Source organism: Scyliorhinus canicula, chromosome 19 (genome assembly GCF_902713615.1).
Source record: "Scyliorhinus canicula chromosome 19, sScyCan1.1, whole genome shotgun sequence".
In the NCBI taxonomy this organism is placed as follows: domain Eukaryota; kingdom Metazoa; phylum Chordata; class Chondrichthyes; order Carcharhiniformes; family Scyliorhinidae; genus Scyliorhinus; species Scyliorhinus canicula.
Window position 1 is genome coordinate 53,536,447 of NC_052164.1, and position 19,123 is coordinate 53,555,569.

The window sequence follows — 19,123 nt, forward strand, 5'->3', positions numbered from 1 at the left end:
CCTGTTAGTTAACCAATACTCAGGTCATCCCACCATAAACTAATTTCACAGAATGATAGAAAGGTTACGGCACAGAAGGAGGCCATTCGGCCCATCTTGTTCACACCAGCCCGAGATGCCCTTTCTAATCCCAGTTTCCAATACCCAGTCCATAGCTCTGTAGTTTACAACGCTTAAGGCGCAGATCCAAGTACTTTGAAAAAGAGTTTATTGTCTCTGCCTCCCCCACCAACTCGGGCAGCGAGTTTCAGACTCCCACTACCCTCTGTGTAAAAATATTTTTCCCCATGTCCCCTATCCCTCCTGTGTCCCAGAGTAATTCTATGGGCTTCCCTCTAATTTTCGCCGTGACCACCGGTCTTCCGGATGTGTCCCAGAGGGTGTCACAGACCCAAGTGGGGTGGCCCGAACACCGTCAGTCCGTTCCGTCCACATTGGTCTGTCCTGACTGCATCCCTATACTGTGGATTGGCTTTGCTTTGTTCCTGGTCAGAGTGCCTGTCTCCTGGCCTCTCTGAGATTTCTGCGGGCCGTTGCATTTCCTAGCAAAATGCCCTAACTGTCCGCAGTTGTAACATTCCTGCGATTTCTGTGGAGGGCTGTTCTTTCCTTCATTTACCCATGCGGGGTTTTGGTGCGCTCTCACTGCCTGTATATCTGCTGCAGCCTGAGCTTCTTCTGGGATCTTTACTTTAACCTCGCCTTGGACAGATTGCTCCCAAGCGCGGGACAATCTTTTCAATACCCATTTTTCATTATGGGCCTCTTCTGAGAGGTCATAACTGCTGCAGACATTCTGTTTGCATCTGTGGCGTGGGAGATGATGGTGCGGGTCCATTTAACCATATTATCGCGGGTTAAATGTACGCGGTCTAAATCACCAAAAACGGTAGTGAAATGAATCCACAGCCTTCCTGCGAATGCTGTGGGGTGCTCGGTCTTCTTTTGCCTACACTTATTTAGGCCTTCGACTGGGTCTCCTCTATTGTACCCTATCGCGTCTAAAATAGCTGTATGCATCTAGAACATAGAACAGTACAGCACAGAACAGGCCCTTCGGCCCTCGATGTTGTGCCGAGCAATGATCACCCTACTTAAACCCACGTAACCCGTATACCCGTAACCCAACAATCCCCCCATTAACCTTACACTACGGGCAATTTAGCATGGCCAATCCACCTAACCCGCACATCTTTGGACTGTGGGAGGAAACCGGAGCACCCGGAGGAAACCCACGCACACACGGGGAGGACGTGCAGACTCCACACAGACAGTGACCCAGCCGGGAATCGAACCTGGGACCCTGGACCCTGGGACCCTGGAGCATTGATGCTAACCACCATGCTACCATGCTTCCTACATTTAGTATGGTCCACTGTGCTTTGCCTTTGCTCAGTGGTGGCAGCATGGAGTGCCCTTAAAGCTGCCTTTAGGTCAGAGCATTGCCTTTTCAGTGCCTCTACCTGCTTCTCTGAATCTTCTCTTGTCAGATATCTCTTCGAGGGTGCCTCCTCCAACGTTCTGTGGGTCGGGGAGGGCTGCTACGACTGATGAGTCTAAACTCAAAACTGTGAGCTTCACTTGCTCTTGCTCATCCAGACCGTGCATAGTCGCCTGCTGTTTTACTCTTGCGAAAAATTGGTGGGGGTCTGCAGTGGGGAGGAACGGGGTGATTTTCTCACATGCGTCCCTTAGTTGTGTTATGGTTAAGGGGGTGGTGTATGTGATCTCGGGTGCGCCTTCTGCGGTTGCTTTTCTTTGGGTGGTGACTGGGTTCATTGGTGCTGGTGCTATCTGATCTGTGGGGGGTTGGGGCACTTTCCTTTTCTGTTGCGCTGCTGGCGCACATGTTCCCTGAACATAGCGCTGCATTGTTTCACTTAATTCCTGCCAATCTGGGGCATTTTCTTCATCTAACTGGGTCCCAAATGTCTCTTGGAACCCATTCTGCACAGAAAGCAGAGATTGCAGCTGCGCAATCTGCTTCCTACATTTAGTATGGTCCACTGTGCTTTGCCTTTGCTCAGTGGTGGCAGCATGGAGTGCCCTTAAAGCTGCCTTTAGGTCAGAGCATTGCCTTTTCAGTGCCTCTACCTGCTTCTCTGAATCTTCTCTTGTCAGAACTGCGCGCTACACATCCTGATAGGCTTTCTCATACTGGGCTTGGGAGCTGCTCAGATGGGCTAGACAGGACTGATGTGCCCTCTTGGCATCATCCACCTCTCTATCCTTCTCTGCCAGTCATTGCCTTAAACGTAGATTCTCCTTTTCGATGTCCCTGACATCCACTTTGCTCATTCTATTCCTCTCTTCTAATTCTTTGCGGAGCGTCCGAACGACCTCCTCTGTGCCTCGCAATTGTGCCAAGCAGGACACAATTGCCATCAGCTTGCGTGCTTTTCCTAAATTCTTTTTATGAATTTGAGATAGGTTTTCCCACCAAGTATGTCCTATACTCCAGGGACCTGTCTCCTCATTCACACAAAATTCACTCCAAAGGGGCCATCCTTTCCCTTTGAGGTACTTCCTGAGTTCCAGCTCCCACACGGGACACTGACCTACTCTGCTGCTGTTGGTCACTGCGACCACAAACTGCTCTGTGTTCATGAGGCGTTCCATTGCCTGCATGGCCATTTCCTTTTCTCTATGCTCTCTTTTAATTTGGAACGAGGGATAATAAGGCAATGCTTATAAATACGGGTACGGCTTTCGCTATGTTCCGACTTATAAAACTCCCGACAGTTTGTCGCAACAAAAATCTCTTGGTTTAACCTTACAACCCTGTTAGTTACGCATGCAAAAGCACACTTCCGAATTATGAGTATTGATTTGAACTCCTTGAACACGTGTGGTTTTTCCTTTTCCCAATTGGATTTCAAATTCAAATTTCTGGGTTCTCTCGGAGTGGGGGGGGGGGTCACTTCTAATCGAGTCCCGGCGGAGTCGCCACTAAATGTTGCTCGTTCTGGGTGAGTGTGCTTAACACTCGATTTGGCTCTGTTTCATTACTTAGCTCTGGAGACGCCAGGTATCGTTAAGATACTGCCACAAGTTTCAAGGTCAAGTTCAAAGCAATAAAACCATGCACCAATTAGTAAGTTCAAACAAATTAGCTTATTATAATACAATTATAATCTACTCATGCACACGCTAAGATGACTAAAATATTCCTACCACTCAATAAACCAATACTTATCTTAAAGGAACTGCCGGATCAGGGGACAAGGCCTCTTGCTCTGCAGTGGGTCCGCAGACTTCAGGTTGGTACGGGTTAAAAGGGGTCAGGAGTGTCTATCTCTGGTAGCGATCGTTGTGAGACACTTACTTGCTGGCGGCTGTTGTCACAAACCTCTCCTTTCTCTCGGTCAAGGTCTTCTTCGGTAAGAGGCTGGTCGAGAGGGCTGGTCAAGAGAGGAGGGCTGGTCAAGATGAACAAACTAAGTTTGGGACCTGTCTTTTATAGCTTTGCGCCCTTTTGGGCGGACCCTCTATCTGCTGGGGATCGATTGGGTCTCTACCCAATCGATTTGTTTGAATCCCCCAAATACTGAGGCTGTCCCTTGGCTACTGGGCGGACCTTCAGGTGCTTTGTCTTCGAACCCCACTGGTGCCGGGGTGTCTGGTATCCTATACAATGTTGCAATCACTTCCCTATTTGTGTCCATTGTCCCTGGGATCGTTCCATTACATGTTTAGGAGGAACTTCTTCACCCAAAGGGTTGTGAATCTATGGAATTCCTTGCCCAGTGAAGCAGTTGAGGCTGCTTCATTACATGTTTTTAAGGTAAAGATAGATAGTTTTTTGAAGAATAAAGGGATTAAGGGTTATGGTGTTCGGGCCGGAAAGTGGAGCTGAGTCCACAAAAGATCAGCCATGATCTAATTGAATGGCGGAGCAGGCTCGAGGGGCCAGATGGCCTACTCCTGCTCCTAGTTCTTATGTTCTTATGTTAACTGTCCCGAGATTGCCTCATTAGTATGCAGAATGTTTGTTTCAGTGCTGTCTGCTCTCTTAGCAGACAGAATACACATTGGCTTGGTGCAGCCTGCTTATGCTGCAAACTTTGTCCATTTTAACCTGCAATCTTTGCGTTCCTCCATTTTTTATTGAGGGAATAGCCAACTTCGATGGCTACACCCCTCTACACCTTCTGCCATTTATCTTGAATCTATGTCCCCTCGATCGAGAATTCTCCACCATGGGAAACAATTTATACTGTCTACTCTATTTCTTCCCCTCAATTAAGTCACCCCTCAGCCTTCTTTGTTCCAAGGAAAATAATCCTAACCTATCCAATCTCTACTCATAGCCATACTTTTCTAGCCCTGGCAACATTCTTGCAAACCTCCTCTGCACTCTCTCTAGAGCAATTCCATCCTTCCTGTAATGTGGTGACCAGAGCTGCACACAATACTCCGGTTATGGCCTCACCAGTGTTTTATACAATTTCAACATTATATCCATCCTTTTATATTCTATATCCCTGCCAATGAAGGAGAGTGTTCCATATGCTTTCTTTACAACCTTGTCTACTTGAACTGCTGCCTTCAGGGACCTGTGTCCCTGTACGTCAATATCTCTCACTTCATCTACCCCTCTTAGTATATTCCCATTTATTGTGTATTCCCTATAACTGTTTGACCTCCCTAAATGCTGACCTCACCTTTCTCTGCGTTAAATTCCATCTGCCACTTTATCAGCCAATGGTGAGGTCCTGCGGCCGGCCACCGCAAATTGGCCCCAAACCCTTCCCTTCCTTTCACCACAAATCGGCCCCAAACCCCCTCACCCCGCCCTCTCCCCGGCACCTCACAGCAATCCCACACTTGGATTGCCTAGATGCCCCCCCCACCAAGTATGGGGGTGACCCAAACCCCCCCTCCCAGGAAGCCCTGTAATAGGGAGACACCCCCAAAAGGGCCTCTTTAATAGAGACACACCTCACAGGGATGCCTGTAATAGGAAGACCTGCCACTGGGGCCCTGTAACACGGGGACCCCTGTTATAAGAGGACCCCCCCCCCCAGGTAACCCCTGCCTAAAGGGACCCCTCACACAGACTCTCCCCCCCCCCCTCCCCCCCCCCCCCCCACAGAAAAGAGACCGCTGTCTGGAAGCTAGACAGCAGTCTAGAAAGGGGCAGTGAGAGGAAATATAGCTGTAACACTTACCTTGAAGCTTCACATGTCCATTCCTCAAAGGAGAGCGGCTGTGACATGTGTCTGGTTCCCATAGATCCATTAGCTGCTGGCCATTCATAGTTTTCTAGTAGTGGTCTGTGATTGACAGCTTCTGCAAACTACCTGCAGCTTTGATCCATTCATCTGTCTTCACGGTTCAGTGGCCTAAGTGGTGAAACCTTAATGTCCATAAATATTGGCCATATTGACCATGATTTTCCTCCAACATCCCATAATCAGTCCCATTAGGGAATGCGATCCAGGCATCCTGGAATTGAGAATCAACCACGTTGATTCCATCTGATTATATTGTGATTTTCTAAATATCCTTCAAAATAGATTCCAGAACGACGGAAGTTGAGATGTGATCTGATAGAGGTCTACAATATTACGAGGGACATGGACAGAGTGGACAGGCGGGCACTCTTTCCCAAGGTGGAGGGATCAGTCACCAGGGGGCGTAGGTTTAAGGTCTGTGGGGCAAAGTTTAGAGGAGATGTGCGAGGCAGGTTTCTTTACGCAGAGGGTGGTGTGCCTGGAACGCGTTGCCAGGGGAGGTTCTGGAAGCAGATACAATAATGACGTTCAAAAGGCATCTTGACAAATATATGGAAAGGATAGCTATAGAGGGATACGACACAAGGGTTTTGCAGAGGGTTTTGGGCACGGGTGGTATCATGACCGGTACAGGCTTGGCGGGCCGAAGGGCCTGTTCCTGTGCTGTGTTCTTTGTTCTTTATTTTTTCATGGACCGATGTAAAGCTAACTGTTCTATACTTTCCTGCTTTCTGTCTCCCTCCTTACTTGAATAGAAATGCTGCGTTTAATATTTTCTAATCTCCTGGGGGCTTTCCAGAACCTCGGGAATTTTGGAAGACTACCCTAGAATACAGGCCATCAGGCCAAGGGGACGTGTCAATCTTTAATCCCATTAGTTTTCCTGGTATTTATTCTCCAGTGATTGTGATTGTTTTAAGTTTTTCCTTCCCTTTTATCTCTTGGTTTTCTGTTATTCTTGGGATGCCGTTTGTGTTTCCCACTGTGAAAGTAAATATAAAATACTTGTTTAAAGTCTCGGTCATGCCTGTGTGGAGTTTGAACATTCTCTCTGTGTTTGCGTGGGTTTCGTCCCCACAACCCAAAGATGTGCAGGGTGGATGGATTGTCCATGCTAAATTGCCCCTTAATTGGACAGAAATAATTGGGTACTCTAAATTTAATTTTTTTTGAAGTCTCTGTCATTTCCTTGTTTTCTATTATTTATTCCCAAGTCTCATCCATGAAGGGACCAATGCTCACTTTAGCTACTCTTTTACTTTTTGTATACTGATAGACACTTTACCTGTCTACTTTTATATTTCTTGTTAGTTTTCTCTCACACGCCGCTTCCCCCCTTTTTTATTTTTTAAATCATCCTTTGCTAGTTTCTCAAAACATCCCCAATCCTTTGGCCGAGCACCAATATTTGCAGTATTGTGTTTGCCCTCTTTCAACTTGATGCTGCAACCATGTTTCTTATTACTCCTCCCCCACTTAAGTGTCCCCTTTTCCCATGGTGCTGTGGTCAGTTTGCTTGCACATCCTGAAATTCCTGCTTTCATCCGCACAAGCTGCAAGAACGTCAAACCTGTTGGACAATTGCAGGGCCTGAGATTCCTCCAGTGCTACATCCTGGATCTCCATGTCTGCCTCACTTGCAATCATACCCTCCTGTCCCTGACCATGGACCATTCTCATTCCCGTTCTCTGATGCATTGTACGGTCTGAAGCTCAAACTCAAGCTCAAGCACTCAGTTGAACATAGAACATAGAACAGAGAACAGTACAGCACAGAACAGGCCCTTCGGCCCTCGATGTTGTGCCGAGCAATGATCACCCTACTTAAACCCACGTAACCTGTATACCCGTAACCCAACAATCCCCCCATTAACCTTACACTACGGGCAATTTAGCATGGCCAATCCACCTAACCCGCACATCTTTGGACTGTGGGAGGAAACCGGAGCACCCGGAGGAAACCCACGCACACACGGGGAGGACGTGCAGACTCCACACAGACAGTGACCCAGCCGGGAATCGAACCTGGGACCCTGGAGCTGTGAAGCATTGATGATAACCACCATGCTACCGTGAGGCCCCAGTAAAGTCGCCATAGTCCCAGATGACCATAGGCTGTTTTGCCCCTTGATGGGGAAGAGTTGACTGGTGGCGATTTAACCTGAGGATCACCACACCTCAGGCGAGGCTGAGAAGGCCTTCATGAGTAACCTCTGCCGGTGCAGGAATTGAACTCGCCTACCCTCTGCATCAAACCAGCTGTCCAGCCAACTGAGCTAAAGCAGCCCCCAGGCTGATGTTCCTTCATCTTCAGAATCTTACGGCAGATGTGATTGTTGAACACAATGGTGACCACAAGTGCTCATATACTACAGCTGCAACACCTCACCTATCCTGCCATCTTTTTTGTGTTTTCCTTAATTAATTAGATTCCAAGTTTAGAAATATCACTCAGCAATTATTTGTAGTTGTATTAGTTTAACTAGTTAAACTATAAATTTCATATAATATTTATATCTCCCCATATCTGATAAACTTACTGCTCCAGTAAATTAACGCCTCTAGACCTGCTCTGATCTTGTACTCTTATCCAAATTTGCAGATGACACGAAGTTGGGTGAGAGGATGAGATGTGAGGAGGATACAGAGATCCTTCAATGTGATTAGGGCAAGTTGAGTGAGTGGGCAAATGAATGGGAGATGCAGAGTAATTTGGATAAATGTAAGGTTATCCACTTTGGTGACAAAAACGGGAAGGCAGACTATTATCTGAATGGCCATATATTAGGAAAGGGGAATGTGCAATGAGACCTGGGTGTCCTTGTGCACCAGTCACTGAAGGTAAGCATGCAAGTACAGCAGGCAGTAAAAATGACAAATGGTATGCTGGCCTTCATGGCGAAAGGATTTGAGTACAGAAGCAGGGATGTCTTACTGTATTTGTACAGGGCCTTGGTGAGGCCGCACGTGAAATATTATATCATAGAATCATAGAATTTACAGTGCAGAAGGAGGCCATTCGGCCCATCAAGTCTGCACCGGCTCTTGGAAAGAGCACCCTACCCAAGGTCAACACCTCCCCCCATCCCAAAAACCCAGTAACCCACCCAACACTAAGGGCAATCTTGGACACTAAGGGCAATTTACCATGGCCAATCCACCTAACCTGCACATCTTTGGACTGTGGGAGGAAACCGGAGCACCCGGAGGAAACCCAAGCAGACACGGGGAGGATGTGCAGACTCCGCACAGACAGTGACCCAGCGGGGAATCGAACCTAGGATCCTGGAGCTGTGAAGCCATTGTGCTATCCACAATGCTACCGTGCTGCCCTTATGTGCAATTTTGGTCTCCTTATCTGAGGAAGGATGTTCTTGCTATGGGGGGAGTGCGGCAAAGTTTTACCAGACTGATTCCTGGGGTGGCAGGACTGATATGAGGAGAGATTGAGTTGGATGGATTTTATTTGCTGGAGTTCAGAAGAATGAGGAGGGATCTCAGAAGCCTATAAAATTCTAACAGGACTAGACAGAATAAATGCAGGAAGAATGTTTCCGATGGTGGGGATGTCGAGAACCATGGGTCACAGTCTAAGGATACGGGGTAGACCATTTAGGCGTGAGATGAAAAAAAAGGTCTTCACCCAGAGAATGGTCAACCTGTGGAATTCGCTACCAAGAGAAGTAGTTGAGGCCAAAACATTGCATGTTTTGAAGAAGCAGTTAGATATTACATTTAAGGCGAAGAGGATCAAAGGATATAAAGGGCGCGGGGGGGTGGGGGGGGGGGGGGGGAGCGACATTAGGCTATTGAGTTGGATGATCAGCCATGATCATAATGAATGGTGGAGCAGGCTCGAAGGGCCGAATGGCCTCCTCCTGCTCCTATTTTCTATGTTTCTATGTCTATCTATGTTTTGTACACTTCCTGTCACAGATAGCTGATTGAATTTTTTAGTTTTACAGTTTAGAGAGAAAAGTAGAAAAATACTCACCAATCAATCACTTACCTACGTCCCCCCGACGTCTAAGGTTCTCTTTGAACGTGTTCAGTGAGTTCTGAACCCACGCACTTGCTCTCACCCTCACTGCTCTTTTATCCCCCGTGTTGTTCTCACTCTGTTCATTGGCAACGGGAAGCTGGGACAGATGAAATAATGATGGTTTAAATGGAGACTGGGGAGGCTGAGAGGGAGAAATAAAAGGAGACCTGATTGGGTGTTTGAAAGGAGAGGAAGAAGGAGGGAAGATTCCATGGCGCGAGAAGAAGAGGATGAGGAAGAGGGAATGAATTAATGGGCGAGGGTTCAGAGTGACATCTAAAAAGTATGAGAATGCATACAAAGGGCAGGACAGGTGAGGTAACCTGGTTTTCAACAGAGGCGGAGATTAAGGGTCCATTGTTGAAGTCTGACGCCCTGAGGTGGGATGAAGTAAATGTGTGAACAGTACGTAGTCATTTTAGATCATCCACAAAGCACTGACCAAAACTGGAGCTAGTTGTGGGGGAGGAGTGGATCCAGGAGCTGTTGGAGGAGTAGATATCAATGGGCGGTGATGCAGGTTCACCAGCGGAATCCTACACAATAAATTGAAATGTTGCCTTCCTTCTGACAGGACACGCCTATCGTAAATGCAATGTGCACGGGGACTGGGAGTTGGTCCCCAGCATGAATAGGACCTGGGCAAACTACAGCGAGTGCACCAAGTTCCTGATGACTGACCACTGGCAACAAAAGGTAACCAAAACAATCAAGTTACTAATTAATCAAAAGTGGCTAATGAATCAAGAATTTACCAACTAAACAGCCTGTTAACTCAAGAAATGGCTAAAGGTCCGGATAAGGCAAAGATTATGGGCCCTGACAACAACCCACCTATAGCACAACAGACCTGTGCTCCAGAACTAGCCGCACACTTAGCCAAGTAGTTCCAGTACAGCCACAACACTGACAAGCTGGAAAACTGTCCGTGTATGTCCTGTCCACCAAAAGCAGGGCAATTTCTGTAAAGGGTTATTGATATCGCTATCAAGTGGCACTTATACACTAATAGCCTGCTCCCTGATGCTCAGTTTGGGTCCTGACAGGACCATGCTGCTCCTAACCAGGGCGGCATGGTATCACAGTGGTTAGCACAATTTCTTCACAGCACCAGGGTCCCAGGTTCGATTCCCAGCTTGGGTCACTGTCTGCGTGGGTTTCCTCCGAGTGCTCTGGTTCCTCACACAGTCCAAAGATGTGCAGGTTAGGAGGATTGGCCATGATAAATTGCCCTCAGTGTCCAAAAAAGGTAGGGTGGGGTTACTTTGTTACGGGGATGGGTAGCAGTGTGGGCTTAAATGGGTTCCTCTTTCAAAGGGCCGGTGCAGACCCAATGGGCCAAATGGCCTCCTTCTGCACTGTCAATTCTATGAACCGTATTACAGCTTTGATCCAAACATGGACAAAATAGCTGGATTCCGGAGGTGAAGTTAGAGCACTGTCCTTTCCATCAAGGTAACATTTGATCAAGAGCGGCATCAAGGGTCCCCATTAAAATTGTAATCAATGGCTGATGTAAAACCTGGCACAGCGGAAGATGGTTGTGGTTGTTGGAGGACAATCAGCTCGGCCCCAGGACATCACTGCAAGAGTTCCACTGATAAACAGTGGCGACCATGTATAACATCCACAAGATGCACTGCGGCAACTCACCAAGCTCCTTCAACAGCACCTTTCAAACCCATGACCATCTAGAAGGACAAGAGCAGCAGATACCTGGGAACACCACCACCTGGAAGTTCCCCTTCAAATCACTCAGCACCTGACTTGGAAATATATCACTGTCCCTTCATTGTCATTCGATCAAACTCCTGGAACCTCCGCCCTAATAGCACAATGGTGTCCCAACACCTCAGCGACTGCAGCGGTTCAGGAAAGTAGCACACCACTACCTTAAGGGCAATTAGGGTGTGCAATAAATTGTGGCAAGCCAGTGAAGCCCACTCTCCGTGAATGAAACAAATAACAAAGGTTACAAATTAAAGAAGGATTTTCTAACATAACCAAGAGTTACCAGCTAGACTGGATTATTAACTAATACAGGACTAACAAACCAATCCAAGGTGTATTTTCATTCATGGGCTGTAGCCATGTTTGGCACAGAGTTAGAGATTAATACTGAATTGGAAAGTTGAAAATGGACACTCTCAGACTGAGAGCACTGACTGCCTGTCTGTCTGATTATTTCTCCACAGGAAGTGTTTGATCGTCTCCACCTGATATACACTGTTGGGTACTCCATCTCGCTGATCTCTCTCCTAGGCGCTGTCTCGATACTCAGCTACTTCAAGTAGGAATATTAGCATTCTCTAATAACAAAAATAGCACTTCAGAAGTAATTGCTAGGTGTAGAAATTTGATGGGACTGTGTACATTGAATGGACAGCTGAATTTCTGATATGGGCGTGGGGAGGGGGGGGTGAACGTGGTCACTATGAGAGCAAATACATTGCCTGCCACAGGAGCAGGATCAAAGCAAAGAGGTATCAGTATCCGGAAACTGAAAATTGCTTTAGGTCCTGTGCAATAAGATGCAAAACAATTGTTTAGCACCATCCTGGAGAGTTGGGTTATTTAGAAAACCCAGCCAGAAGGTCAAGACCAAAAGAGGAATCTGTAAAATATTACTCTGGCTATCAAATCCAGCACCTCCCAGCTTTATATTAGAACCAGCGGCCACTGCCAACCAACTCTCAGCAAATCACCATGTCCACCTGCAAACCCCATCTCAGCCAACAGAACCAGCCACGACTGCCAATCAGCAGACAATAAACCCAGAACAAGGGTTTCAGCACATTCACAGACTCACAACATTCACAGTCTCAGTATGTTCACAGTCTCACTATGTTCACAGTCTCGCTACATTCACAGTCTCACTACATTAAATATCTCACTACATTCACATTCTCACTACATTGACAGTCTCACTACATTAAATATCTCACTACATTCACAGTCTCACTACATTCACAGTCTCACTGCATTCACAGTCTCACTGCATTCACAGTCTCACTGCATTCACAGTCTCGTTACCTTCACATTCCCAGCACATTCACAATTTCAGCACTTTCACAGTCTCACGACATTCACAGTCTAACTCCATTCACAGTCTTATTTCATTCACAGCTTCAACACATTCACAGTCTCAGTACATTCACAGTCTCACTACATTCACAGTCTCACTATATTCACAGTCTCACTACATTCACAGTCTCACTAAATTCACAGTCTTACTACATTCACAGTCTCAGAACTTCCACAGTCTCAGCACATTCACAGTCTCACGACATTTGAAGTTTCAGCACATTCACAGTTTCAGCTCATTCACAGTCTCACTACATCCACAGTCTCAGCACATCCACAGTCTCACTACATTCACAGTCTCACTACATTCACAGTCTCACTACATTCACAGTCTCACTACATTCACAGTCTCACTATATTCACAGTCTCACTACATTCACAGTCTCACTATATTCACAGTCTTACTTCATTCACAGCTTCAACACATTCACAGTCTCACTACATTCACAGTCTCACTATATTCACAGTCTCACTACATTCAGAGTCTCAGAACTTCCACAGTCTCAGCACATTCACAGTCTCACGACATTTGCAGTTTCAGCACATTCACAGTTTCAGCTCATTCACAGTCTCACTACATTCACAGTCTCACTATATTCACAGTCTCACTACATTCACAGTCTCACTATATTCACAGTCTCACTACATTCACAGTCTCACTATATTCACAGTCTTACTTCATTCACAGCTTCAACACATTCACAGTCTCACTACATTCACAGTCTCACTATATTCACAGTCTCACTACATTCAGAGTCTCAGAACTTCCACAGTCTCAGCACATTCACAGTCTCACGACATTTGCAGTTTCAGCACATTCACAGTTTCAGCTCATTCACAGCCTCACTACATTCACAGTCTCACTATATTCACAGTCTCACTACATTCACAGTCTCACTATATTCACAGTCTCACTACATTCACAGTCTCACTATATTCACAGTCTTACTTCATTCACAGCTTCAACACATTCACAGTCTCACTACATTCACAGTCTCACTATATTCACAGTCTCACTACATCCACAGTCTCAGCTCATTCATAGTCTCACTACATTCACAGTCTCACTATATTCACAGTATCACTACATTCACAGTCTCAGCACATCCACAGTCTCACTACATTCACAGTCTCACTACATTCACAGTCTCACTATGTTCACAGTCTCACTACATTTACAGTCTCACTACATTCACAGTCTCACTATGTTCACAGTCTCACTACATTCACAGTCTCACTACATTCACAGTCTCAGTACATTCACAGTCTCACTACATTCACAGTCTCACTATATTCACAGTCTCACTACATTCACAGTCTCACTATATTCACAGTCTTACTACATTCACAGTCTCAGAACTTCCACAGTCTCAGCACATTCACAGTCTCACGACATTTGAAGTTTCAGCACATTCACAGTTTCAGCTCATTCACAGTCTCACTACATCCACAGTCTCAGCACATCCACAGTCTCACTACATTCACAGTCTCACTACATTCACAGTCTCACTACATTCACAGTCTCACTACATTCACAGTCTCACTATATTCACAGTCTCACTACATTCACAGTCTCACTATATTCACAGTCTCACTACATTCACAGTCTCACTGCATTCACAGTCTCTTGTGGGCAGCACGGTAGCATGGTGGTTAGCATAAATGCTTCACAGCTCCAGGGTCCCAGGTTCGATTCCCGGCTGGGTCACTGTCTGTGAGGAGTCTGCACATCCTCCCCGTGTGTGCGTGGGTTTCCTCCGGGTGCTCCGGTTTCCTCCCACAATCCAAAGATGTGCGGGTTAGGTGGATTGGCCATGCTAAATTGCCCGTAGTGTCCTAAAAAAAAAGTAAGGTTAAGGGGGGTTGTTGGGTTACGGGTATAGGGTGGATACGTGGGTTTGAGTAGGGTGATCATTGCTCGGCACAACATCGAGGGCCGAAGGGCCTGTTCTGTGCTGTACTGTTCTATGTCGATGTCTATGTCAGCACATCCACAGTTTCACTACATTCACAGTCTCACTACATTAACAGTCTCAATGGTTTTTGGGGAGGTTTTAAACAAATTGGCAGGGGGATGGGAACCAGATTAGGAAGTTAGAGGTCAGTAAAGAGGCAGCAACTAAAGCCAGTAAGGTACGAGATAATAAACTCAATGTGGCTAAGGGGAAGAGTAGACAGGCAAGAAATGATGTATGCAAAGGGACAGGTGGTCTGAGGTGTATTTGTTTCAATGCGAGAAGTGCAGCAGGTAAGGCAGATGAATTTAGGGCTTGGATTAGTACCTGGGAATATGATGTTATTGGAATTACTGAGACTTGGTTGAGGGAAGGGCAAGATTGGCAACTAAATATCCCAGGGTATAGATGCTTCAGGAGGGATAGAGAGGGAGGTAAAAGGGGTGGAGGGGTCAGAGATGATATTACAGCTGTGATTAAGGTTGGCACCATGGAGGATTCGAGCAGTGAGGCGATATGGACAGAGCTCAGAAATAGGAAGGGTGCAGTAACATTGTTGGGACTTTAGTACAGGCGAGCGTGAAGTAGAGGTACAAATATGTAGATGGATTATAGAAAAATGTAGGAGCAATAGGGTGGTCGTGATAGGAGATTTTAACTGCCCCAACATTAAAAATTTAAAAATTTATTGGATAAGCATATGGATGATAAGGGCATAGTGTAGGTTAGATGGCCTTTAGTGTTTTTTTTTTCCATGTCGGTGCAACATCGAGGGCCGAAGGGCCTGTACTGCGCTGTATCGTTCTATGTTCTATGTTCTATGAATGGGACTCATGTAGTGTTGGAGGCGTAGATGGAGCAGAATTTGTAAAGAGCATCCAGAAGGGATTTAGAGCAGTAAGTAAACCGTCCAATTCGGGAAGGGGGTATACTGGACCTGCTATTCGGGAATGATACTGGCCAGGTGGTTGAAGTTTCAGTCGGTGATTACTTTGGGAATAGCAATCACAATTCCGTAAGTTTTAGAATATTCATGGACAAAGATGAGAGTGGCCCTAAAGGAAGAGTGCTAAACTGCGGAAGGCCAAGTATAACAAAATTCGGCAGGAGCTAGGGAATGTGGATTGGGAGCAGCTGTTAAAGGGTAAATCCACATTTGAAATGTGGGAATCTTTTAAGGAAAGGTTGATTAGAGTGCAGGACAAACATGTCCCTGTGAAAATGAGGGATATAAATGGTAAGATTAGGGAACCATAGATGACGGGTGGAATTGTGAGACTAGCTAAAATGAAAATGGAAGCATACAGAAGATCTAGCAACTTAAAACTTATGAAGCTTTGGAGGCATATCGGGAATGTAGGACAAATCTCAAACGCGCAATAAAGAGGGCTAAAAGGGGTCATGAAATATCTTTGGCGAACAGAGTTAAGGAAAATCACAAAGCCATTTCTTCATATATAAGGAGCATGAGGGTAACTAGAGAAAGGATTGGCCCACTCAGAGACAAAAGAGGGAATTCAAGCGTGGAGTCAGAGGAAATGGGTGAGATTCTTAATGAGCACTTTGCATCGGTATTCACCAAGGAGAGGGACATTACGGATGTTGAGGTTAGGGATAGATGTTTGATTACTCGAGGTCAAGTTGGCATAAGGAAGCGGGAAGTTTTGGGTATGCTAAAAGGAGTCAAGGTGGAAAAGTCCCCAGGTCCGGATGGGATCTATCCCAGGTTACTGAGGGAAGCGAGGGATGAAATAGCTGGGGCCATAACAAAGAACAAAGGAAATTACAGCACAGGAACTGACCCTTCGGCCCTCCCAACCTGCGCCGATCCAGATCCTTTATCTAAACCTGTCGCCTATTTTCCAAGGATCTACTTCCCTCTGTTCACCGCCCGTTTATATATCTGTCTAGATGCATCTTAAATGATGCTATCGTGCCCGCCTCTACCAACTCCGCTGGCAAAGCGTTCCAGGCACCCACCACCGTCTACGTAAAAAGCTTTGCATGCACATCTCCCTTAAACTTTCCCCCTCTCACCTTGAAATCGTGACCCCCTCTAATTCAGACCCCCACTCTCGGAAAAAGCTTGTTGCTATCCACCCTGTCCATACCTCTCACTACATTCACAGTCTCACTACATTCACAGTCTCACTACATTCACAGTCTCACTGCATTCACAGTCTCAGTACATTCATATTCTCAGCACTTTCAGTCTCACTACATTCACAGTCTCACTATATTCACAGTCACACTACATTCACAGTCTCACTATATTCACAGTCTCAGCACATTTACAGTCTCACTACATTTACAGTCTCACTACATTCACAGTCTCAGTACATTGACAGCCTCACTACATTCACAGCCTCACTACATTTACAGTCTCACTACATTCACAGTCTCTCTACATTCACAGTCTCACTGCATTCACAGTCTCACTACATTTACAGTCTCAGTACATTCACAGTCTCACTACATTCACAGTCTCAGTACTTTCACAGTCTCAGTACATTCAGAGTCTCACTACATTCACTGTCTCACTACATTCAGAGTCTCACTACATTCACAGTCTCACTACATTTACAGTCTCACTACATTCACAGTCACACTACATTCACAGTCTCACTACATTCACAGTCTCACTACATTCACAGTCTCACTACATTTACAGTCTCACTACATTTACAGTCTCTCTACATTCACTGTCTCACTACATTTACAGTCTCACTACATTCACTGTCTCACTACATTTACAGTCTCACTACATTCACTGTCTCACTACATTTACAGTCTCACTACATTCACTGTCTCACTACATTCACAGTCTCACTACATTCACAGTCTCACTACATTTACAGTCTCACTACATTTACAGTCTCTCTACATTCACTGTCTCACTACATTTACAGTCTCACTACATTCACTGTCTCACTACATTTACAGTCTCACTACATTCACTGTCTCACTACATTTACAGTCTCACTACATTCACAGTCTCACTACATTTACAGTCTCACTACATTCACAGTCTCACTACATTCACAGTCTCACTACATTTACAGTCTCACTACATTTACAGTCTCTCTACATTCACAGTCTCACTACATTTACAGTCTCACTACATTCACTGTCTCACTACATTCACAGTCTCACTACATTCACAGTCTCACTACATTCACTGTCTTACTACATTCACAGTCTCACTACATTCACAGTCTCACTACATTCACTGTCTTACTACATTCACAGTCTCACTACATTCACAGTCTCACTACATTTACAGTCTCACTACATTCACTATCTCACTACATTCACTGTCTCACTACATTTACAGTCTCACTGCATTCACTGTCTCACTACATTCACAGTCTCACTACATTCACAGTCTCACTACATTCACTGTCTCACTACATTTACAGTCTCACTACATTCACTGTCTCACTACATTCACAGTCTCACTACATTCACAGTCTCACTACATTCACTGTCTCACTACATTCACAGTCTCACTACATTCAGAGTCTCACTACATTCACAGTCTCACTACATTCACAGTCTCACTACATTTACAGTCTCACTACATTTACAGTCTCACTACATTCACAGTCTCGCTATATTCACAGTCTCGCTACATTCACAGTCTCACTACATTCACAGTCTCACTACATTTACAGTCTCACTACATTTACAGTCTCACTACATTCACAGTCTCACTGCATTCACAGTCTCACTACATTCACAGTCTCACTACATTTACAGTCTCACTACATTTACAGTCTCACTACATTCACAGTCTCACTGCATTCACAGTCTCACTACATTCACAGTCTCACTACATTCACAGTCTCACTACATTCACAGTCTCACTACATTCACAGTCTCAGTACATTCTCAATCTCAGCACTTTCACAGTCTCACTACATTCACAGTCTCAGCACATTTACAGTCTCAGCACATTCACAGTCTCACTACATTCACAGTCTCACTACATTCACAGTCTCACTACATTCACAGTCTCAGTACATTCAGAGTCTCACTACATTCACTGTCTCACTACATTTACAGTCTCACTACATTTACAGTCTCACTACATTCACTGTCTCACTACATTTACAGTCTCACTACATTCACTGTCTCACTACATTTACAGTCTCACTACATTCACTGTCTCACTACATTCACAGTCTCACTACATTCAGAGTCTCACTGCATTCACAGTCTCACTACATTTACAGTCTCACTACATTCACAGTCTCAGTACTTTCACAGTCTCAGTACATTCAGAGTCTCACTACATTCACAGTCTCACTACATTCACAGTCTCACTGCATTCACAGTCTCACTACATTCACAGTCTCACTACATTCACTGTCTTACTACATTCACAGTCTCACTACATTCACAGTCTCACTGCATTCACAGTCTCACTACATTCACAGTCTCACTACATTTACAGTCTCACTACATTCACAGTCTCACTACATTCACAGTCTCACTACATTCACTGTCTTACTACATTCACAGTCTCACTACATTCACAGTCTCACTGCATTCACAGTCTCACTACATTCACAGTCTCACTACATTTACAGTCTCACTACATTCACAGTCTCACTACATTCACAGTCTCTCTACATTCACTGTCTCACTACATTCACAGTCTCACTACATTCACAGTCTCACGGCATTCACAGTCTCACTACATTCACAGTCTCACTACATTCACAGTCTCAGTACATTCAGAGTCTCACTACATTCACTGTCTCACTACATTCACAGTCTCACTACATTCACAGTCTCACTGC

At 45.4% G+C, this 19,123-nt stretch overlaps 1 protein-coding gene across 1 annotated transcript in view; it reads left to right on the plus strand.

The window, feature by feature from the left end:
• Positions 1 to 19,123, plus strand: part of LOC119954285 (parathyroid hormone/parathyroid hormone-related peptide receptor-like) — a 197,019-nt gene that overhangs the window by 63,387 nt on the left and 114,509 nt on the right. Inside the window, exons 5-6 of the mRNA XM_038779379.1 lie at positions 9,854 to 9,975; positions 11,475 to 11,569. Of these exons, the coding sequence (XP_038635307.1) occupies positions 9,854 to 9,975; positions 11,475 to 11,569 (217 nt within the window). The remainder of the gene's footprint in view (positions 1 to 9,853; positions 9,976 to 11,474; positions 11,570 to 19,123) is intronic.